Source organism: Artemia franciscana, chromosome 12 (genome assembly GCF_032884065.1).
Source record: "Artemia franciscana chromosome 12, ASM3288406v1, whole genome shotgun sequence".
NCBI lineage: Eukaryota > Metazoa > Arthropoda > Branchiopoda > Anostraca > Artemiidae > Artemia > Artemia franciscana.
The window spans coordinates 15759804-15784420 of record NC_088874.1 but is presented as its reverse complement, the minus strand read 5'-3'; the positions used below and the strand labels follow the sequence as shown (position 1 = coordinate 15784420).

General features: G+C 33.2%; 1 protein-coding gene and 1 long non-coding RNA gene across 2 annotated transcripts in view; one reads left to right on the top strand and one right to left on the bottom strand.

The window, feature by feature from the left end:
- LOC136033744 (saccharopine dehydrogenase-like oxidoreductase) overlaps nucleotides 1–24617 on the top strand; it is an 89833-nt gene that overhangs the window by 15202 nt on the left and 50014 nt on the right. The window contains exons 5-7 of the mRNA XM_065714642.1: nucleotides 5584–5821; nucleotides 9688–9855; nucleotides 11379–11473. Of these exons, the coding sequence (XP_065570714.1) occupies nucleotides 5584–5821; nucleotides 9688–9855; nucleotides 11379–11473 (501 nt within the window). The remainder of the gene's footprint in view (nucleotides 1–5583; nucleotides 5822–9687; nucleotides 9856–11378; nucleotides 11474–24617) is intronic.
- Nucleotides 21071–23988, bottom strand: LOC136033748 (uncharacterized). The gene is made up of 2 exons (XR_010619007.1): nucleotides 22850–23988; nucleotides 21071–22211 (listed from the first exon to the last, which is right to left on the bottom strand). It is a non-coding gene; the product is annotated as an uncharacterized LOC136033748 (long non-coding RNA).

The following is a 24617-nucleotide window of genomic DNA, read 5'->3' as shown; positions in this document are numbered from 1 at the left end:
ATCTGATGTCTGAACTATTTTAAACAACTCATATGCCCACAAGGCATAACCTACAACACTTGCCCCCTGGCTCTTGGGGGCTGTGTCGACCCCGAAGTTTTGTTATCTGACTTTTGAACTTATTTTAACAAAATGGCTATCTCAAAAATTTGATCGGATGAATTCGATGAAAAGAGGGCAGGAGGGGCTAGTTGTTCTCCAGTCCCTTTTGACTCTTAAAAAGGGAACTAGAACATTCAATTTCCAATCGAATGACCCCTTCCGAAATTATGCGACCACCCCTTCCATAAAAACTTTACATGCCAAGGGGGAATAATTTACAACACTTGCCCCTTCATTCTGGGGGCTGTGTTAACCCAGAGTTTTCTTGTAGATAGATAGATCGTTTGTTTGGAAAGTCCAAGGGCCTAATACACACAAAAACTTATAAAAAGAATAAGGAAGTTACCAACAGAACAAATTACAGAGAAACATAATACATAGCGAAAAATACATAATGGTTATGTAGCAAGAAAATAATTGTAATTCTTTGTAATAATTAACAATTACTTGTATAAACCTTTCCTTCTTTCTGAGCTTTTATCTATATACACACCAAGACGAAATATCGCTGTTGTATTACTACTTTTTAAAATACCAGGAAGTAGCAAAATAATCCCATGTAAGTATTTTTCCCTTAAATCAGTGAGCACTGGTCACTTCCGGAGAAAATGGTTCAAATCTTCGTCCTCATCTTTACAAAGAGGCCACACATACCGCCCTTCAGGATCAACTGTCTTTTTGTCGAACACCTTTTGCCTACTCTTGATTGGAAGGCAATTCGTTCTAAGCTGTAGAATTTAATGATGTAGAATTTTAAACCGGCCCTTGCCAATACTAAATTTCTTGACCCTCTAAGATAAATCGTATCTGGCTTTCTAAATCTCTTGGTAAATCACGAAAAACCAAACTCATCATTTCATAAGTAAGGCACTCCCACTCTTTCTAGCAATGATTTAATTTGGGACGGCCATGACGTTTTCAAACCGTGATTCAACATCTGATAATATTCTGCTCTTACTAGTGTATCTTCATTACACCTAATGAGCTTCAAACGAAATTTAAGTGTCAAAATAGAACTACATACCTTTAACAAAAACAGGCCCTAGTTGCCATCCAATCACTTTTGCCTCTTAAAAAGGGAACTAGAACTTTCAATTTCCAATCATTTGAGTCCCCTCCGAAGCTTGTTCGACCACCTCTTCCTAAAAATCTTATATTCACCAGGGGAATAAGCTACAAAGCTTCCCTCAGTCTCTGGGGACTTATGTTGAACCTGAAGTTTTTGTTATCTGATCGTTGGACTATTTCAAACAAAACGGCTATCTCAAAATTTTGATGGGTTATATTTGGAGAAAGAGGGTGGGTTGGGGGAGTGGGTGGATGCCCTCTTATGACTTTTGACTCTTAAAAAAGGAACTTCCAATCAAATGGGCCCCCTCTGAAGTTTATACGACCACCCCTTCCATAAAAACCTAATATGCTCACGGAACAACAATTACAAGACCTGCCCTCGGGCTCTTGGGCGTTTTTTCAACCCCGGAGTTCTTGTTATCTGATATATGAACTATTTGTAACAAAATGGCTATCTCAAAATTTTGATCGGATGCGTATAGAGAAAAGGGGCGTCGAGAGGGGACTAGTCGCCCTCCAATCTCTTTTGGCTGTTAAAAACTTTCAATTTCCACTCGAATGAATTCTCTCTGAAGTTTATACAACCAATATTTCCATAAATTCTTCTGTGCTCCCCGGGCATAACTTACAACACCTGTCTCTGGGCTCTTGGGGGTTATGTCAATCCTGGAGTTTTTGTTATATAATATATGAACTATTTTTGACAAAATAGCTATCTCAAAATTTTGATCGGATGTCTTTGGAGAAAAAGGGCGTGGGGGAGGGGCTAGTTCCCCTCCACTCTTTTGACTTGTAAAAAGGGAACTAGAGCTTTCAATTTTTTAGTAAATGAGCCCCCTCTGAAGTTTATAGGAGCACCCCTTCCATAAGAACAAAATATACACCCACGGCATAACTTACAAGACCAGCCTTCAGCCTCTAAGGGGTTGTATCGATCTATGAGTTTTTGGTATCTTATCTTTGAACTATTTTTAACAAAATACCTATCTCAAAAATTTTATCAAATGCATTTGGGGGGAAAAGGCGTGAGTGGGGGGGGGGGGTCTAGTTGTCTTCTGATCACTTTTGACTCTTAAAAAGGGTACTAGAACTTCAAATTTCCAATCGAATGAGCCCCCTCCAAAGTTCATACGACCACCCCATCCATATGAAGTGCCTCTTGAAAAAACAACAACTTTGGAGCTTTATGGGCCTTTACTATAGGCAACGCAATAGCAGTGCCTCTGATATCACCACTATTGACCTATTGGATTATAAAAGCTTCCAGAGTGGTTCTAAGCAGTGTTTCCACTAGCATCATTTTATAATCCATTAAACGTCGGAAGTTTTCCGTAAAAAATCCGTATATGGCGTTTCGGATCCAATAGAATTTTCCGTAAGCCACCACTTACCACAAAAGTTTTATAGTCGAAGCACATGACCGCAAAAACCTGGCAGCTTTTTCTGTCCTATTCGTTCACAGCTACAAGATCGGAATTTCACCCAGATTTGAAACTTTTTTCTTTTCCTGGCTAGTAAGGCTCTCTAAACTTTTCTTTCTTGTAAGGGTTTTGTCCGAAACCTTTATAAGAAAAGTGATATTGGATATGTCCAATATCACAGATGAAAAAAGTTGTAGATCAGAGTGTATCAAAATTTGAGTATGACGACCTGTTAATATTGAACCGAAATTTAGTATTTGTAGCAGAATTCACTGGGGACATGGGATACATATCATAAGTAAAGGGTGAATAAGACATTTTCAGTCCGCTTTTTTCGTAGTTATTTTGTAGATTCCTTAACTGTATTCTTTTGTCTATTGACACACATCATTTGCTGTAGATCTACGAAAAAAAATCCGTGGAAGTGGAACAACTGGTTCTAAGTATTGTCTTGGATTCGGTGTCTTTTATAATCTTAAGAAGATTTCGGTGTTTAGTGTTATCGGCTTTAATATAGTGTTATCATAGGGGGCGCAATAGCGCTGCCTAAGTGAGCCGTGATGTGGACACAATGTATTATTTAATGATTTTTGTTTTGTTTTAGACCAGGGCACTTTGTATCGAAAGAATTGCTGTAGAAACTTCGAAAGAAGTTCATTTGATTGGGAATTGAAAGGGCTAATGCCCTTTTTAATAGTCGAAACTGATTAGAGGGCATCCAACTTTTCCCACGGCCATCGTTTCCCCAAACACATCCAATAAAAATTTTACGATAGCCATTTTGTTCAGCGTAGTTAAAAGGTCAGGAAATCATGTCTTTGAGGATGATTTCCCCCCACAGCCCTGAGGGCAAGGGTTGTAAGTTGTGCCCTGGGGGCATATAAGGTTCTATAGAAAGGGTGGTCGTATAAACATTGAAGGAGGCTCATTGGATTGGTAATAAGAAGTTCTAGTGCTCTTTTTAAGATTAAAAAAGATCAGAGGGCAACCACCCCCCCCCTCACACACACACTTTGCATTTTCTTGAAATGCGTCTGGTAGAGATTTTCATATGGTCATTTTTGTTGTAGAAACTTTGAAAAAGGCTCATTTGATTGGAAATTTAAAGAGCTAGCACCTTTTTTAATAGTCAAAAGTGATTGGAGGGCAACGAGACTCCCCTCCCAAGCCCATCAATTCCCAAAACACATCTAACAACATTTTTAGATGGTCATTTTGTTCAGTGTAGTCGAAAGGTCTGGAAATAATGTCTTTGAGGATGACACCCACCTCCACAGCTCTCGGTGCAGGGGTTGTAATGCCCCGAAGGCATATAAGGTGTTTATGGAAAAGCTGGTATTATAAATTCTTGAGGGGACTCATTGGATTGGAAATAAGATTTTCTAGTGCTCCTTTTAAGAGTCAAAGTGATCGGGAAGTGGCCCAACCCCCGTTGTATTTTTCCCAAATGCATCCTATAGAAATTTTGAGATAGGTGTTTATTCAAAAATAGTTCAAAGATCGAATAGCAAGGCTTTTTGGGTTGACAGAATCCTCCAGAGTCTAGGGGTAACGGTTGTAAGTTATGCCCCAGAGACATATTAGGTTTTTGTGGAAGGTTTTGTCGTGTAACTTTAGAAGAGGTTCATTTGATTGGAAATATATAGTTCTAGTTCCCTTTTAAGAGTCAACATGATGGAGAGTAACTAGTGCCCCCTCCCTGACATCCTCTTCTCCCGAAACGCATTCAATTGAAATTGTGAGATTGCCATTTTGTTACCAATAGTCCAAAAATCATATAACAATCCCCCAGGGTGAATACAATCCCCCAGAGCCCATGAGCAAGGGTTTTAAGTTATGCCCCAGAGTATATAAGGTTTTTATGGAACGGGTAGTCGGATAAACTTTGGATCGGATGGAGCTCATTTGATTGGAAGTCCGAAGTTTTAGTGCTCATTGTAAGAGTCAAAAGTGAAGTAAGGGCAATCAGCCCTCCAAGCCTATCATTCCTGAGTCTACACATTGGATTGAAATTCTAAGGGAGCTATTTTGTTCAACAATATCAATAAATAAATGAAACTCAAAACGAACCAAGATTACAATAAATAGATGAGTCAAACTCACAACGAGCAAAAATTAGCTTGAGTAGGGCTGAGGACGCCCATGCCTTCTCAAGACTAGAACATAATTTGCCCTTTACCGAGAAGAAAAAAGCAGATGACCGTGGATTTTCAGTTTAATCGACATAAGCTGATATTTATTCTTTAAATTTTTATTAATTTTTTATCTATTAAAGTAAACAAAAATTGAAAATATTTAAAACGTAGTCTGCTGTCAGTAAAGCGTAAATATAGTTCTGGTCCTGAGAAGGCATTGGGATTATCAACCCTACTCATGCTAATAATTGCTCGTTTTGAGTTTGACTCTGCTATTTATTTTAATTTCTGTTCGGTTTGAATTTTATTTATTTATTTACTGTGTTTTGTGTTGGTTTTACACTTGGAAGAGTATTTGGCTTTATTTTTGCTCATTTTCGGCTTAACGGAGCTTTTTACTTTTCTCTGAAAAGCTTTTTCTGTAGAAAAAGTGTTTTAAGTTAATTATGAAAATGCTTACAATATCAATAACATCATAATCCGTTACACTTGAAAAATTATTCATCTTATTGAACACTTGTTGCAACATAGACAGTTTTTGGAAGTCTAACTCATATCTGTGTGCATATTTTCCACAGGATTGTCAAACATTCAGTAACTATCAGAGTCACCAGTCTTGGCGGACCGGCCCTCTACTTCATCATGCCTGATATATAGTAAAGGTATCTTACAGTTTTCAAGCAGGCAAAAAGAATATGGTTTAATCTGTTTTAATAAGTAATCTAGCAATCGTGAGCAGTCCGGAATAAGATTAAGGCCTGCGGAAGAGTTTAAAACGCTTTATTTGTTGGTTTTACTCTGAGGTTCACTAAGTAATCCTAAAGATAAATAATTTTAGGCTACGACTATTTCAGGTCTGTTATCCACTACAGCCCTCTTGTGAAGAAATATTGTTTGCCATTCCCAGGATCCGACAGGTCAGTTGTAAATCGGTCACAGCGCCACTTCTTTGAAAACAGACGACAAAGACCAGTTCAGATGCTGGCCTATGTCGCTCAAGAATCGATCCTGACTACTATCGGAACCATATTTGTAGCTGCTATGTTTGGACTTCTTGCAAGTTTTCGATTTGGAAGATCTTTGCTTGAAAAGGTAAAATATAGCCAAACTAAAGATAGAAACGTGTAAGAAAAAACTTACTTTGAGCAGAAACTTAAATTGATAACATCCTACACAATGTCTTAATTGGTTCATTCTGGGGTCCCAATTTATGAGAGTACCCCATTACTCACTGGTGCATTTTAGTAAAAAAAAAAACGAAAAAAACGGTGAATATGCTGTATGTTTTTCAAACTGGAATCTTGCAAAGGATAAAAATATGCATGATTGAAGGTGAAATCTTGAATAGTGACCACCTATTCCATCCCCCTTCTCAACTGCAAAATTTTTAGCAAAAATGTAGACACGTTGTAAATTATTCAAACTAGGATCGTGCAAAGATTCTCAATCTCAGCATAAAAACGAGCCAAACCCAAGCCATGGACTGTCTCGGAGCAAAAAGATTTAAGTAATTGACCCAATGTAAAAAGGAGCTTAATCTTGGCTTGGTGCAAAAACAAGCTAATTCTTGACTTTGTAAAATAGCGAGTCGCGATTGAAACAAATTTTAAAGTCGCGAAAGCAAGCGAAGTGTTAGCTTGGTACAATTGAGATGCGTTGAACCTGTGGGTTTTCAGTGACTTGGTTTAAAACCGAGTCAAGTCTTGTCTGGGTCCGAAAATGAGCCAGGTTTGGTGCAAGAAATAACTAAGCCTGATTTGGTGCAAAAACCAACTAAGTGCACACTTTATCTAAAAACGAATTGAGTCTTGACCCTGCGGAAGAACGATATAAGTTAAAGGTGCAGAAAATCGGTTTGACGAGCTGCGAAAATGGTTTTAGTTCTGACGCAATGCTAAAAGGTGGTTTTTCATCCTAAAAAAAAATAAAGCAGTTTTTGAGTGTTTCCTTATAACATTGAATAATTTTAACACTGCTAAACTTCTATAATAGCAATAGAATCTATCAATCCAGTTTCATTAATCAAATATACGATATATTTTCATCAATATTTTTCTTTTGAAATGTATTCCTTTGAAATGGAAAGAAAACCTGTTGGTGAATCATATTTTCATCGACCAATTTAAGTTTTACTAGATTGAAAGTCACACTTTTTTCTTGAAGAAATTGTTTTATTTCACTCCTCTTAGCTGGATTAGTTTTTGGATTCTTTTTTTAGGCTGGAATGCCTAGAAAATAGTGTCGGAAATAAATGTCGTTAACAGTAAAGTGCAAATGACTCTAGTATTTTGAAGGTTTGAAGCGTATAATTTATTCATTAATAGTAATGCTTGATCCGATCACTCATTTCAATTTCTGTCCCTTTCAGTTTTCACCCTACTGCAGAAAGACTGGGCTTTCTGGAGACTCTTTATCCTTTTTACCAGTTTCCATGGATTCATTTAAATTTATTTTGCTCATTTTGAATTTGTAGAGTTTTAATTCTGTTTGCTTTAGGTTTTAGTGTCGATTTTTACTTTTCTTTGTCAAACATTTCTATCTTTGAAAGATGTTTTTTTAAAATCAGTTGCGAAAAAATTCTGTATCTTAGCTGGATATTTTACTTTTTACATCTTCGCTTCATCCACTAATGGTGCTAACATAGTAAAGTGAAGCTACCGTCTCGGTCAATTTCCTCGTGATCTGTTGTAACATCACCTCTTCATGCTTATCAATGCTAATTTAATTGGCTAATTTAATTTGCAAACTTATTCTCACATCCTCGACCCTTAAGACATCAAAAAATTAATTCATTTCACTAACATTGTTTCCTAAGACACTCAGGTTCTCTGTCTAAAGGACTTTTACTTCCCCATTTGACACTGTTCTTCCATAGCCTTTGTCGTGTTCCTTGGGAAAAAGCATCAAGATAATCCATAGCTCAGGAATAAAACACAATCCTACCAATTTTTTGATTCAATATCGAACCAACTATTAACCCCACTTCCTATCTTAACCGCAGCAATATAATTCTTGTACATACCTGGTACCCCATACAAGGATATGACCTTCAATAAAGCTTTTCTATTAGGCGAATCAAATACCCGTTTGTACTCTTTAAGACGGAGGACTAAAGGGCTTTTATTTTTCAGAAACTTTTCAGTTATTATCCTAAGAGCGAACAAATTGTTCAGTGTGTCCTCTACCTTTCCTAAATTCCATCTATTCTTCTCTTACGACTTTATCTTCAGCATTGTTCATTATATTAAGTATCATCGTGTTAAACACTTCCCTTCCTACTTAAATCATATTGGTGCCTATACAGTTAGTGCGTTCCCTCTTAACATCTTTTTTATAAGAGGTGTAATCAAAGTTATTTTTAAATTACAGTAGGGTATTTCCCCTTTATAGATCATATCATGTTCATAATATTCAGTATCTTTAACCTTGTAACCACCCTATTTTAAAAGCTCATTTACATTACAATCGCTACCTGAATCCTTATTGTTTTTCAATGTCTTTAGTACCATTTCTAATTCCTCCATATTAGATAATTTTTTTTTCATTTCTAATTCATCATAATAAGTCTCTGTATTTTTTTAATATAATTCTCTGATACTTTATCGTGGTTCAACACTTCCTCAGAATGTTCTTCTGATCTTTATCAAAAATTTAGACCCTGCTCCTATCTTTAATTGGTACTACTCCTGGACTGACTACCTTGTCTTGACTTCTTAATATAGTATTTACATTTACTTTATTTTTCTACATTTTCGGCAATTTTATCTATATCTTCCTTTTCCCATCTACTTAATTCATATTTTTAATGCAATTTCTACTTTCTGTTACTTGCCTTTTATTCTTGTAAGATCTATGAATCAGAAACTTCTTTCAAGAAACCTTTCTCTCTTCTAGGAATCTTAAAGCCTTTTTGCTAATTTTCCTTGCTGTATTTTTAACTCTCGTTTCTTAAACTTCTTCTATTATTTTTAGAAAATACTTATCCAAAATTGTCAAATTCTAAGCTCTAATTTCACATCCAACTGTTTATGGAACTTTTATATCAAGTCCTTCTTCTGAAGACTGTAAACGTTATATTCTACCCTATAAGTAGTCATTCCTCCTAAATTCCATTTTTAAATTAACTCTAAATATAACAAGGTGGTGGCTTTTACATTAATATCAATAGCTGCACCTCGTACATCTCCTTGTGTCTTTTATAGATCCTTCTGGTCGCCGGTTTACAATAACATAATCAATAACGTTAGCTGCCTCGTTCAGTTCGATGGTCTTTGTTTTTGGGTTTTAATTTGGAGAATGCGCCCAAGTATATCTTAGTATAGGCGTTGTAAAATTGCTAAAAAAAAAACATTCGATAACTTCAATGTTTTTATTTTTTTGTTTTTCTTGGTCTCCATTTTGACAAATTATCCTTTTGAAGGAAAAAACAGACATTTGAATTAAAATCAAGTTGCCGTCGAGTCATGGCTAATTGGAGAAAAAACCAAAACAGATATGTATTGGTACCACGCGTATTGGTGCCACTCATGCAAAAGCGCGATTTTCCTTGCTGTTCCAGGGGGAGGGGGGGTACAATCCTCTGGTTGATTTTGTCAATAGCAATTTTACTTATAAACTTTCTGTTTCAGTTGGACATATTTTTTTTGTGTTTTCAGGCTCTTTGAAGCTATAAAACTGTCCCTCTCGTTATTACAAACTAGTGTTCCCTTGGATCTGAATGGATTTTTTTTTAAACTAGTTTTACATGGGAAATATTTGTTACTACACTTTCTTTCTTTTCTTTTTTTTACGGACCTTGGTTTGCTCTCTATTAGATGGCAGCTACTACTGCAATCACTAAGTTCAAGTGTCAATCCAGAACTTAAAAAATTAAAGGCTTAATGATATAAAAAATTGAACTGATCAATTTTCAGTGAAAAACTTCGCTTGTTATATATTCGCTTTTTTATATTTTCTAGTATCCGCGATTCTTTTCACTTGGTGCATTTTCTCATGAAGGACCTACTAGGGAAGAGATGGATGCCATGTCTTTTGAAATGGTTTTTCATGGCCGTGGTTGGCAAGAAAAGACTGCCGAACCCACTGATCAACATGTTGAAAAACCTGACAAAACGCTGGATGTGAAGGTAAGAGTTTGAATTTCGCTCATTAGAAGGTTGGAAATTCTATAATGTGATAAGATGGATAAAATGTTTGAAAATGTCATCGCGTATGTAAAACAAAATGTTGTATCTTATAAAGGCATGCCCTATGTCGTTTATACGTTCGATTAACCAGCCTTCTGTCAGTTTATAATAGTCACGGCTGCTTACAAAAGAGGAAGAAAATCATAATTTGCTTGATCCTCTTCTTCTACGATTATTTGGAGTCGCTAATGCATTATCTTCATGCAATTCTACAAGGGTTGATAGACAGTGATTATGCCTGGACATCAATGTCTAGCTTAGAATGATTATGAACTAGACTTAATTATAAGTTCAGACACGCCACAAAAACTAAAAACGGTCAGTGTTAAAAGTAAAACCATTTACTTCGCCTGTAAAAATTTTACTGCTTGTTTTACTCTTTCCTAGTTCGTCTTCTTGTTAAAGTCATGTAAATTCACTGTTTTATCTTTATTTTGTAATGGTGATACTCTTATCATTTCAAATGCATCATCATTTGGCTGTCAGCACTACACCATTTTCTATCACTGTTTTTAGATGCTGGGAAGCTGTTTTACTAGTACAATTAACCTCGATATCTCGAATTGTTTTCAGTCCCGTGTAAAAACTTGTCGATGTCGAAGAAAAAACTATGCTTAGCTCAAAATAATTTAGCAGTCATATTTTACCTCTATAAGTCGAAGTGATCCGAAAATTTTCTCTGTAACTTGAAATTCAATAGATGAGCCGAAATTAATTTTCACTTTACCTTCATAAGTCGAAGTTTACCTGTATATCTCGAACCTCTTTGAGTCGAAAATCTCGGTGTGCAGGTTGGAAAGAGTTGCTCAATCACATCCGCTAAAGTGTCTGTCGCTGTTGTCACAGTATTGTACTTTATTTCAGAGTGTGCGTTAATTACATCGATAGCATGAAAATTGTGCGCACGGTATTCGAGTGAAAATGAGTGCGAAGAAACAAGTAAAAATATTGAAGTTAGGTGAGAAGATGGAATAATTAGGATGGTGTATGAAGGCGTATAAAGACATAGCTGTTGAAGTCCCAGTAAGTAAACTTTCAACTATAAAATAAATAGAAGAAAGAAATGGAAAAGTGCACCAATCATGGTAAAAAAAAAGAGGAAGAGATTATCTGAGTTTCCTGGTGTAGAAGAGTGCATGACTAAGTGGTCCAGACAATGTAGAGAGAAAAAACGCTTCTCTTGGGGGGCTCAATAATTAGAGAAAAGGCTGAAAACTTCTCCAAATCTCCAGGACATGATAATCCTGCCAGTAACGGTAGCTCGAGAAATTTAAAAAGAGGCACAATATTACGTTTAATATAGTTTGTAGTGAGAGTGCATCTGTAGACAATAATGTTTGTGATGAGAGGAAGTGCTTTTCAAGAGATAAAGCTAGGTGTTGTTGATAATTTAGAGTGGTAGGGTGTTGTGTCGGCTCCATCGCTGCAACGACAGTTGTCGATGATCATTCTCCTTTTTTTAGGTATTTGGTCCAGAACCTGGTTATTACACATGCTCGATTACTGCACTTCAAAGTGCAATTACAGTCCTTGAAGAGAAAGAAAAAATGCCAAATGGGTAAGAAATATATGATACTGCCTTTTTTTTCTTTTTTATCGCAAGTCTATGGCTTGCTAACTCCTTATAATGAATACCCAACAGTGGCTACTTGTAATGACCTTGTAATGATTAATGTAACTTCTTGCATAAAATAAATCAAAATATAAGAAATTTAGCCGAGAAAATGCAAAATCAGAGACTTTATAGAAACATCAATTGGTCTTCCTACTGCCAGGTCAATATTTTATAATAAATTGTGCATTTTCTTTTACCTATTTTATTCCCACCTTAGCGTAAAAGGTATTACTCAAACTGTAACCACTAAGTATACCTATTATTTTTCAGCAGTTTTGAGTAATTTCCTAGTGAATTATTTTTTTTTATTTTTAATTGTGGAATAAATTGGGGGTGCTTTCTTTGCTAATTAGAAAAATTTCACTAATTATGTAGTTTGATTGTAGTCAAAAACTTGTCTCTGATCTTGTCTTTTGTCGTAAGCGCGGAGTTCTTACGCAATAAATGCAAATATATGAAAAATCAACTTTAATGGCAACCGTTTACGTCACTAAAGCCAACTAGGCATATAAGATATTGGATAATTGCTTGCTCCGGCAGTAAAAAAAAAACGTGGCGATTCTCATCAAAAATCCTTATCTCTCTGATCAGAGGCAAAAGTAGGTACATACATATATATATATATATATATATATATATATATATATATATATCTATATATATATAAATAAGTTGTCTGTGTGTGGATCTGTGGATCTGTGGATCAGGTGACGATCCACAAAAAAGGTAAAAAACTAAAAACTAAAAAAAAAAACTGAAAAAACTAAAAAAAGGCAAAAACTACAAAAAAAACTAAAAACCAATAAAAAAATAAAAAAGCTAAAAAACTAAAAAAACTAAAAAACTAAAAAACTAAAAAAACTAAAAACTAAAAAAAAAACTTAAAAAAAGGAAAAAACTGAAAAATAGAAGAGAAAAAGAAAACTAATAAAATTAAGAATAAAAAAAAAAAAAAAAGATAAAAACTAAAAAAAAGTAAAAAGAAAAAACGAAAAAAACTAAAAAAGCTAAAAAAAAGGTAAAAACCAATAAAAAACTAAAAAGAAAAAAAGGAAAAAAAAAATAAAAAAACTAAAAACTAAAAAAAAAACTTAAAAAAAAGGAAAAAACTGAAAAATAGAAGAGAAAAAGAAAACTAATAAAATTAAGAATAAAAATAAAAAAAAATAAAAAAGATAAAAACTAAAAAAAAAGTAAAAAGAAAAAACGAAAAAAAACTAAAAAAGCTAAAAAAAAGGTAAAAACCAATAAAAAACTAAAAAGAAAAAAAGGAAAAAAACTAAAAAAAATTTTCATCTAAAAAACTAAAAAAAACTAAAAAAGGTAAAAACTAAAAGAACTAAAAAAGAAAAAAAAAACTAAAAAAAGGAAAAAAACTGAAAAATAAAGGAGAAACAATCTAAATAAATGACGACACTCAAAGAGAAAGCGACCGGGACAAAAGGAATGTTCGATTAGCAATCAACAAAGCACCGGGACACAGGGAGTATAAATGACGACGACCGGGACACAGGGACATAACTACAAAGGGGACGCCGGGGTGCACAGGGGGATATATAAATGAATAAAATTAAGAATAAAATAAAAAAAAAATAAAAAAGATAAAAACTAAAAAAAAAAGTAAAAAGAAAAAACGAAAAAAACTAAAAAAGCTAAAAAAAGGTAAAAACCAATAAAAAACTAAAAAGAAAAAAAGGAAAAAAAAACTAAAAAAACTAAAAACTAAAAAAAAAACTTAAAAAAAAGGAAAAAACTGAAAAATAGAAGAGAAAAAGAAAACTTAAAAAAAAGGAAAAAACTGAAAAATAGAAGAGAAAAAGAAAACTAATAAAATTAAGAATAAAAATAAAATAAAATAAAAAAGATAAAAACTAAAAAAAAAGTAAAAAGAAAAAACGAAAAAAACTAAAAAAGCTAAAAAAAAGGTAAAAACCAATAAAAAACTAAAAAGAAAAAAAGGAAAAAAACTAAAAAAAATTTTCATCTAAAAAACTAAAAAAAACTAAAAAAGGTAAAAACTAAAAGAACTAAAAAAGAAAAAAAACTAAAAAAAGGAAAAAAACTGAAAAATAAAGGAGAAACAATCTAAATAAATGACGACACTCAAAGAGAAAGCGACCGGGACAAAAGGAATGTTCGATTAGCAATCAACAAAGCACCGGGACACAGGGAGTATAAATGACGACGACCGGGACACAGGGACATAACTACAAAGGGGACGCCGGGGTGCACAGGGGGATATATAAATGACGATGGCGACTCAGGGAATGGTCGATTCACAGGTGGGACATAGGGACACAACTACAATGGCGCGTAACTAATATGACACGTAACGACTTACGCGCGCGGGGGGGCTTGGGGGGGGGGGGCGCGAAGCGCCCCCACCAACTAGTATATATATAAAAATAACTTGTCTCTCTGTGTGTCTGTCTGTCAGGTGACGTCATGTTTCTGTGTCGACTGACGTCATGAAGTTAGTTGTCGTCATTTTTGCTATGACGGTGACGTCATTAAAGATATTTAAGACAAATATGTTCACGTAGAAATCTATTAATGTTTAAGTTTAAAATGACTGATGATCTATATATATAAAAATAAGTTGTCTGTCTGTGTTTTACAATTACACAATGCATTATCGTATCATAAATGTCTTTTTGTTCCGACGTTAACTTGGAAATGTTATTTTGTACATACGACAATAGATTACTCGTACTGTAACTTTGTTCACGATCCAATTCTACACATGTCGAAACAGCAGCGATACGGTTAGGTGAAGGCATCCCCAAATCCTGAAGAGGTTTGTTCGCCATACTTACGCACAAATCTTCTATAATAACTAAAGTGTAGTTATAAATTTCTGATGTAAAATCAAAAGTCATATCTGACGTCTCTAACTGTTTTCGATGGAGTATTTTGAGCAAACTTTCCAATCAATACAAGTTTTATTTTGCCTGCTTTTTACGAACATTGTCAAAAACATGAGAATCACAAAAATTATGCACTCTTGAAAGTAACGAATTTAAGGTTTTTTTCTTTCCAAACGTAAAAAGTAGACTATTAAAATTATAATAATAATAATAATAATCTGTTCTTTAGCATTAGGACCCTCTTTTGCAACAAAGGTCCTATAGAAGGAGGGGGGAAACAATCTATATATATAAAAATAAATTGTCTGTCTGTCAGGTGACGTCATGTTTCTGTGTCGACTGACGTCATGAAGTTAGTTTTCGTCATTTTTGCTATGACGGTGACGTCATTAAAGATATTTAAGACATATATGTTCACGTAGAAATCTATTAATGTTTATGTTTAAAATGACTGATGAACGAAAATTCACCATGCATGGCCAAAGGAAGGTGCACAAAGCAATATCCTCGACTTTTAGTATCCAACACAATTACTGGCAAGGATGGTTACACACAATATAGAAGAAGATCTACTGAAGATGGCGGTAAAACAGCGATAATAAAGAAGCGTAACGGTACCACCATCGAAGTAGATAACCAGTGGGTTGTTCCATATTCCCCATTATTATCAAAAACATTTAATGCACACATAAACGTTGAATACTACTCCGTAAAGGCAATCAAATACATATGTAAATACGTCAACAAAGGCAGTGACATGGCAGTTTTTGGCTTGCAGCCCAAAATCAAAGATTTCGACGAAATCGTACAATATCAGGCTGGAAGATACATAAGCAGTAATGAAGCTGTTTGGCGAATTCTTTCATTTCCGATACATGAACGTAGTCCAGCTGTTGTTCACTTAGCGGTACATTTACAGAATGGTCAACGTGTTTATTTCTCGGAAACCAACGTGCAACAAAGAGCCCTGAATCCACCGGATACAAAATTAACAGCTTTTTTTTCGCTTTGCAAAAATGATTCTTTTGCAAAAAAACTGCTGTATACTGAAGTGCCTTCGTATTACACGTGGAATACTAAAAATAAAGTATTTGAACGTCGAAAACAGGGTAAGTCAGTCGACGGCCAACCTACCATCTTCAAAGATACCACGATAGGAAGACTACACCGTTCACCCCAATCAACATGAATGCTTCTTTCTACGCCTGCTTTTGGTGAATGTACCCGGTCCGACATCCTTTGAGTATTTGAGAACTGTAAACGGTACTATACATGACACTTACCGTAGTGCATGCCAAGCTCTGAATTTATTGGAGAATGACCAACACTGGGATAACTGCATCAATGACGCGTGCGAAACGTCAACCCCAAGTCAAATTCGTGCATTGTTTGGCATCATTTTAACAACTTGCTCTCCATCAGCTCCTACAGAGTTATGGGAAAAATATAAGTCAAAAATGTCCGAAGATATACTCCATAGAAAACAGTTAGAGACGTCAGATATGACTTTTGATTTTACATCAGAAATTTATAACTACACTTTAGTTATTATAGAAGATTTGTGCGTACGTATGGCAAACAAACCTCTTCAGGATTTGGGAATGCCTTCACCTAACCGTATCGCTGCTGTTTCGACATGTGTAGAATTGGATCGTGAACAAAGTTACAGTACGAGTGATCTATTGTCGTATGTACAAAATAACATTTCCAAGTTAACGTCGGAACAAAAAGACATTTATGATACGATAATGCATTGTGTCGATAACAACGTTGGAGAAATTTCCTTTTTGGATGCGCCAGGAGGTACTGGTAAAACGTATGTGATAAAACTGATTCTGGCATCAATTCGATCAAAAAATGATATAGCGTTGGCAATTGCGTCGTCCAGAATAGCCGCAACATTGCTGCCTGGTGGAAGAACTGCTCATTCCGCTTTGAAATTGCCTCTGAATTTGCATTCTACAGAAACACCCACGTGCAATATTTCCAAATCATCTGGGATGGGTAAAGTATTGCAGCAATGCAAACTTATTATTTGAGATGAGTGCACAATGGCACACAAAAATTCGCTCGAGGCTCTGGATCAATGCTTGAAAGATTTGAGAGGGAAGTCGAAACCCTTTGGCAGCACATTAATATTGTTTGCGGGAGATTTCAGGCAAACATTACCTATAATACCTAGATCAACTCCTGCAGACGAAATGAATGCTTGCCTGAAAAATTCTAATTTATGGGCACACGTAAAAATATTAAAATTAACTACAAATATGCGGGTCCGATTGCAAAACGATGACTCTGGTCAAACATTTTCAGATCAATTGCTGGCAATTGGAAACGGAAAGCTCCCAGTAGACTCAATTTCAGGACGTATACAACTACCTGCTGATTTCTGTAATTTAGTGACGTCCAAAAATGAATTGATTGAAAAAGTATTTCCGAATATTCTAAAAAATTATAAAAATAATAAATGGCTAAGTGAAAGAGCGATTCTCGCACCCAAAAATATAGACGTCCACGAAATCAACAATATTGTTTTGACCAAGATTCGAGACCAGGCAGTCCTTTACAAGTCAGTCGGCACAGTTTTGGAACCAAATGAAGCGGTTAATTATCCATCTGAATTTTTAAATTCCATAGATCTTTCAGGGTTTTCACCACACGTGCTACAACTATGCAGCGACAATTGGACAGCGAAGAATGTTGTATATTCGCAAGTTTTACGCAGTTAATTTGTATTGTATCTATCTATCTATCTATCTATATAAAAACGAGTTGTGTGTATGCATGTTTGTTTGTTTGTAAAAAGAGCGTTTGCATATGACGTCATTATTAGTACATACGGCTTTGTATATGCACAGACAATGGGAAAGCCAAGAATGTTGTATATTCGCAATTTTTACGTAATTTAACTCCTGCAGACGAAATGAATGCTTGCCTGAAAAATTCTAATTTATGGGCACACGTAAAAATATTAAAATTAACTACAAATATGCGTGTCCGATTGCAAAACGATGACTGGTCAAACATTTTCAGATCAATTGCTGGCAATTGGAAACGGAAAGCTCCCAGTAGTGGGAAAGCCAAGAATGTTGTATATTCGCAATTTTTACGTAGTTTGAAACACATATATAAATCTATCTATATTCACAGGTGGGACACAGGGACACAACTACAATGGCGCGTAACTAATATGGCGCGTAACGACTTACGCGCGCGGGGGGGCTTGGGCGAATATACAACATTCTTCGCTGTCCCATTGTCTGTGCATATAAATAGATTGTCCCCCCCAAGCCCCCCCGCGCGCGCAAGTCGTTACGCACCATTGTAGTTGTATCCCTGTGTCCCACCTGTGAATATAGATATATATATATATATATATATATATATATATATATATATATATATATATATATATATATATATATATATATATATATATATATAGGGGTAGCTTGGGAGGGGCGCGAAGCGCCCCCCCCAAGCTCCCCCGCGCGCGTAAGTCGTTAAGCGCCATTGTAGTTGTGTCCCTGTGTCCCACCTGTAAATATATATATATATATATATATATATATATATATATATATATATATATATATATATACTAGCTGTTGGGGTGGCGCTTCGCGCCACCCCAACACCCAGTTGGTGGGGGCGCTTCGCGCCCCCCCCCCCCCAAGCCCCCCCGCGCGCGTAAGTCGTTACGCGCCATAATAGTTACGCGCCATTGTAGTTGTGTCCCTATGTCCCACCTGTGAATATAGATATATATATATATATATATATATATATATATATATATATATATATATATATATATATATATATATATATATATATATATATATATATATATATATATATATATATATATATATATATATATATATATATATATATATATATATATATATATATATATATATATATATATATATATATATATATATATATATATATATATATGGTTTTAACTACGTAAAACTTGCGAATATACAACATTCTTTGCTGTCCCATTGTCTTTGCATATAAATAGATTGTCAGGTTTACCGACTTTTGAACATGCAACATATAATGGTCCATGGGAAAACAATCTGTATTCAGATCTATACCTCATGATTCTAATGATTGCCCTTGAGCTTTGTTGATGGTGATTGCTAATCGACCATTCCCTGTCCCGGTGTCCCGGTCGTCATTTACATCCCCCTGTTTCCCCCGGTGTCCCCGTTGTAGTTGTGTCCCTGTGTCCCGGTCGTCATTTATATTCCCTGTGTCCCGGTCGTCATTTGTATCCCGGTGTCCCGGTCTGTATATACATTCGTTTTTTAGTTTTGTTTTTCTCTTTTATTTTTTTCCTTTTTTTTTCTTTTTTAGCTTATTTAGATTTTTTAGTTTTTTATTAGTTTTTAGTTTTTTTTCTTTTTAGTTTTTTTGTCCCGGTCGTCATTTATATCCCCCTGTTTCCCCCGGTGTCCCCGTTGTAGTTGTGTCCCTGTGTCCCGGTCGTCATTTATATTCCCTGTGTCCCGGTCGTCATTTGTATCCCGGTGTACCGGTCTGTATATACATTCGTTTTTTAGTTTTGTTTTTCTCCTTTATTTTTTTCCTTTTTTTTTCTTTTTATTTTATTTAGATTTTTAGATTTTTTAGTTTTTTTATTAGTTTTTAGTTTTTTTTTCTTTTTAGTTTTTTGTAGTTTTTACCTTCTTTTTAGTTTTGTTAATTTTTTTTTTACTTATGTCCTGGTCGTCATTTATACTCCCTGTTTCCCGGTGCTTTGTTGATTGCTAATCGAACATTCCTTTTGTCCTGGTCGCTTTCTCTTTGAGTGTCGTCATTTATTTTTTTCTTTTTTAGTTCTTTTAGTTTTTACCTTTTTTAGTTTTTTTTAGTTTTTTAGATGGAAATTTTTTTTAGTTTTTTCCTTTTTTTCTTTTTAGTTTTTTATTGGTTTTTACCTTTATGTTAGCTTATTTTTCAGTTTTTTCCTTTTTTTAGTTTTTTTTTATTTTTTATTTTTTTTAGTTTTTTACCTTTTTTTAGTTTTTTTAGTTTTTTTAGTTTTTTAGCTTTTTTAGCTTTTTTACTTTTTTTATTAGTTTTTAGTTTTTTTGTAGTTTTTGCCTTTTTTTTAGTTTTTTTCAGTTTTTTTTTTAGTTTTTTATTGGTTTTTACCTTTATTTTAGCTTATTTTTCAGTTTTTTCCTTTTTTTTAGTTTTTTTTAGTTTTAGTTTTTTTAGTTTTTTACCTTTTTTTAGTTTTTTTAGTTTTTTAGCTTTTTTATTTTTTTTATTAGTTTTTAGTTTTTTTTTGTAGTTTTTGCCTTTTTTTTAGTTTTTTTAGTTTTTTAGCTTTTTTATTAGTTTTTAGTTTTTTATGTAGTTTTTGCCTTTTTTTAGTTTTTTTAGTTTTTTAGCTTTTTTATTTTTTTTATTAGTTTTTAGTTTTTTTTGTAGTTTTTGCCTTTTTTTAGTTTTTTCAGTTTTGACGTCACCTGATCCAGTTTTTTCAGGTGACGTCACCTGATCCACGATCCACAGATCCACAGACAACTTATTTTTATATATATAGATAGTTTTTTTTTTTTACTTATGTCCTGGTCGTCATTTATACTCCCTGTGTCCCGGTGCTTTGTTGATTGCTAATCGAACATTCCTTTTGTCCTGGTCGCTTTCTCTTTGAGTTTCGTCATTTATTTTTTTCTTTTTTAGTTCTTTTAGTTTTTACCTTTTTTAGTTTTTTTTAGTTTTTTAGATGAAAATTTTTTTTAGTTTTTTCCTTTTTTTCTTTTTAGTTTTTTATTGGTTTTTACCTTTATTTTAGCTTGTTTTTCAGTTTTTTCCTTTTTTTAGTTTTTTTTTATTTTTTATTTTTTTTAGTTTTTTACCTTTTTTTAGTTTTTTTAGTTTTTTTAGTTTTTTAGCTTTTTTACTTTTTTTATTAGTTTTTAGTTTTTTTTTGTAGTTTTTGCCTTTTTTTAGTTTTTTCAGTTTTTTTTTTTTAGTTTTTTATTGGTTTTTACCTTTATTTTAGCTTATTTTTCAGTTTTTTCCTTTTTTTTTAGTTTTTTTTAGTTTTTAGTTTTTTTTAGTTTTTTACCTTTTTTTTAGTTTTTTTTAGTTTTTTTAGTTTTTTAGCTTTTTTATTTTTTTTATTAGTTTTTAGTTTTTTTTGTAGTTTCTGCCTTTTTTTAGTTTTTTTAGTTTTTTAGCTTTTTTATTAGTTTTTAGTTTTTTTTTGTAGTTTTTGCCTTTTTTTAGTTTTTTAGTTTTTTAGCTTTTTTATTTTTTTTATTAGTTTTTAGTTTTTTTTGTAGTTTTTGCCTTTTTTTAGTTTTTTCAGTTTTGACGTCACCTTATATATATATATATATATATATATATATATATATATATATATATATATATATATATATATATATACTAGCTGTTGGGGTGGCGCTTCGCGCCACCCCAACACCTAGTTGGTGGGGGCGCTGCGCGCCCCCCCAAGCCCCCCCGCGCGCGTAAGTCGTTACGCGCCATAATAGTTACGCGCCATTGTAGTTGTGTCCCTATGTCCCACCTGTGAATATAGATAGATATATATATATATATGGTTTTAACTACGTAAAACTTGCGAATATACAACATTCTTTGCTGTCCCATTGTCTTTGCATATAAATAGATTGTCAGGTTTACCGACTCTTGAACATGCAACATATAATGGTCCATGGGAAAACAATCTGTATTCAGATCTATACCTCATGATTCTAATGATTGCCCTTGAGCTTTGTTGATGGTGATTGCTAATCGACCATTCCCTGTCCCGGTGTCCCGGTCGTCATTTACATCCCCCTGTTTCCTCCGGTGTCCCCGTTGTAGTTGTGTCCCTGTGTCCCGGTCGTCATTTATATTCCCTGTGTCCCGGTCGTCATTTGTATCCCGGTGTCCCGGTCTGTATATACATTCGTTTTTTAGTTTTGTTTTTCTCCTTTATTTTTTTCCTTTTTTTTTCTTTTTTAGCTTATTTAGATTTTTAGATTTTTTAGTTTTTTTATTAGTTTTTAGTTTTTTTTTCTTTTTAGTTTTTTTTGTCCCGGTCGTCATTTATATCCCCCTGTTTCCCCCGGTGTCCCCGTTGTAGTTGTGTCCCTGTGTCCCGGTCGTCATTTATATTCCCTGTGTCCCGGTCGTCATTTGTATCCCGGTGTACCGGTCTGTATATACATTCGTTTTTTAGTTTTGTTTTTCTCCTTTATTTTTTTCCTTTTTTTTCTTTTTTAGTTTATTTAGATTTTTAGATTTTTTAGTTTTTTTATTAGTTTTTAGTTTTTTTTTCTTTTTAGTTTTTTTGTAGTTTTTACCTTCTTTTTAGTTTTGTTAATTTTTGTTTTACTTATGTCCTGGTCGTCATTTATACTCCCTATGTCCCGGTGCTTTGTTGATTGCTAATCGAACATTCCTTTTGTCCTGGTCGCTTTCTCTTTGAGTGTCGTCATTTATTTTTTTCTTTTTTAGTTCTTTTAGTTTTTACCTTTTTTAGTTTTTTTTAGTTTTTTAGATGAAAATTTTTTTTAGTTTTTTCCTTTTTTTCTTTTTAGTTTTTATTGGTTTTTACCTTTATGTTAGCTTATTTTTCAGTTTTTTCCTTTTTTTTTAGTTTTTTTTTATTTTTTATTTTTTTTAGTTTTTTACCTTTTTTTAGTTTTTTTAGTTTTTTTAGTTTTTTTAGTTTTTTAGCTTTTTTACTTTTTTTATTAGTTTTTAGTTTTTTTGTAGTTTTTGCCTTTTTTTAGTTTTTTCAGTTTTTTTTTTAGTTTTTTATTGGTTTTTACCTTTATTTTAGCTTATTTTTCAGTTTTTTCCTTTTTTTTAGTTTTTTTTAGTTTTTAGTTTTTTTAGTTTTTTACCTTTTTTTAGTTTTTTTAGTTTTTTTAGTTTTTTAGCTTTTTTATTTTTTTATTAGTTTTTAGTTTTTTTTGTAGTTTTTGCCTTTTTTTTAGTTTTTTTTAGTTTTTTAGCTTTTTTATTAGTTTTTAGTTTTTTTTGTAGTTTTTGCCTTTTTTTAGTTTGACAACTTATTTTTATATATATAGATAGTTTTTTTTTTTTACTTATGTCCTGGTCGTCATTTATACTCCCTGTGTCCCGGTGCTTTGTTGATTGCTAATCGAACATTCCTTTTGTCCTGGTCGCTTTCTCTTTGAGTGTCGTCATTTATTAGTTTTTTCCTTTTTTTCTTTTTAGTTTTTTATTGGTTTTTACCTTTATTTTAGCTTATTTTTCAGTTTTTTCCTTTTTTTTAGTTTTTTTTTTATTTTTTATTTTTTTTAGTTTTTTACCTTTTTTTAGTTTTTTTAGTTTTTTTAGTTTTTTAGCTTTTTTACTTTTTTTATTAGTTTTTAGTTTTTTTTGTAGTTTTTGCCTTTTTTTAGTTTTTTCAGTTTTTTTTTAGTTTTTTATTGGTTTTTACCTTTATAGTTTTTTTAGTTTTTTAGCTTTTTTATTTTTTTTATTAGTTTTTAGTTTTTTTTGTAGTTTTTGCCTTTTTTTTAGTTTTTTCAGTTTTGACGTCACCTGATCCAGTTTTTTCAGGTGACGTCACCTGACACATCCATCCACACATCCACAGACAGACAACTTATTTTTATATACTAGCTGTTGGGGTGGCGCTTCGCGCCACCCCAACACCTAGTTGGTGGGGGCGCTTCGCGCCCCCCCCCAAGCCCCCCCGCGCGCGTAAGTCGTTACGCGCCATAATAGTTACGCGCCATTGTAGTTGTGTCCCTATGTCCCACCTGTGAATATAGATAGATATATATATATATGGTTTTAACTACGTAAAACTTGCGAATATACAACATTCTTTGCTGTCCCATTGTCTTTGCATATAAATAGATTGTCAGGTTTACCGACTCTTGAACATGCAACATATAATGGTCCATGGGAAAACAATCTGTATTCAGATCTATACCTCATGATTCTAATGATTGCCCTTGAGCTTTGTTGATGGTGATTGCTAATCGACCATTCCCTGTCCCGGTGTCCCGGTCGTCATTTACATCCCCCTGTTTCCTCCGGTGTCCCCGTTGTAGTTGTGTCCCTGTGTCCCGGTCGTCATTTATATTCCCTGTGTCCCGGTCGTCATTTGTATCCCGGTGTCCCGGTCTGTATATACATTCGTTTTTTAGTTTTGTTTTTCTCCTTTATTTTTTTCCTTTTTTTTCTTTTTTAGCTTATTTAGATTTTTAGATTTTTTAGTTTTTTTTATTAGTTTTTAGTTTTTTTTCTTTTTAGTTTTTTTGTCCCGGTCGTCATTTATATCCCCCTGTTTCCCCCGGTGTCCCCGTTGTAGTTGTGTCCCTGTGTCCCGGTCGTCATTTATATTCCCTGTGTCCCGGTCGTCATTTGTATCCCGGTGTACCGGTCTGTATTTTTTATTTTTTTTTAGTTTTTTACCTTTTTTTAGTTTTTTTAGTTTTTTTAGTTTTTTAGCTTTTTTACTTTTTTTATTAGTTTTTAGTTTTTTGTAGTTTTTGCCTTTTTTTAGTTTTTTCAGTTTTTTTTTTAGTTTTTTATTGGTTTTTACCTTTATTTTAGCTTATTTTCAGTTTTTTTTTCCTTTTTTTTAGTTTTTTTTAGTTTTTAGTTTTTTAGTTTTTTACCTTTTTTTAGTTTTTTTAGTTTTTTTAGTTTTTTAGCTTTTTTATTTTTTTTATTAGTTTTTAGTTTTTTTTGTAGTTTTTGCCTTTTTTTTAGTTTTTTTAGTTTTTTAGCTTTTTTATTAGTTTTAGTTTTTTTTGTAGTTTTTGCCTTTTTTTAGTTTGACAACTTATTTTTATATATATAGATAGTTTTTTTTTTTACTTATGTCCTGGTCGTCATTTATACTCCCTGTGTCCCGGTGCTTTGTTGATTGCTAATCGAACATTCCTTTTGTCCTGGTCGCTTTCTCTTTGAGTGTCGTCATTTATTAGTTTTTCCTTTTTTCTTTGTTTTTTATTGGTTTTTACCTTTATTTTAGCTTATTTTTCAGTTTTTTCCTTTTTTTTAGTTTTTTTTTATTTTTTATTTTTTTTAGTTTTTTACCTTTTTTTAGTTTTTTTAGTTTTTTTAGTTTTTTAGCTTTTTTACTTTTTTTATTAGTTTTTAGTTTTTTTGTAGTTTTTGCCTTTTTTAGTTTTTTCAGTTTTTTTTTTAGTTTTTTATTGGTTTTTACCTTTATAGTTTTTTAGTTTTTT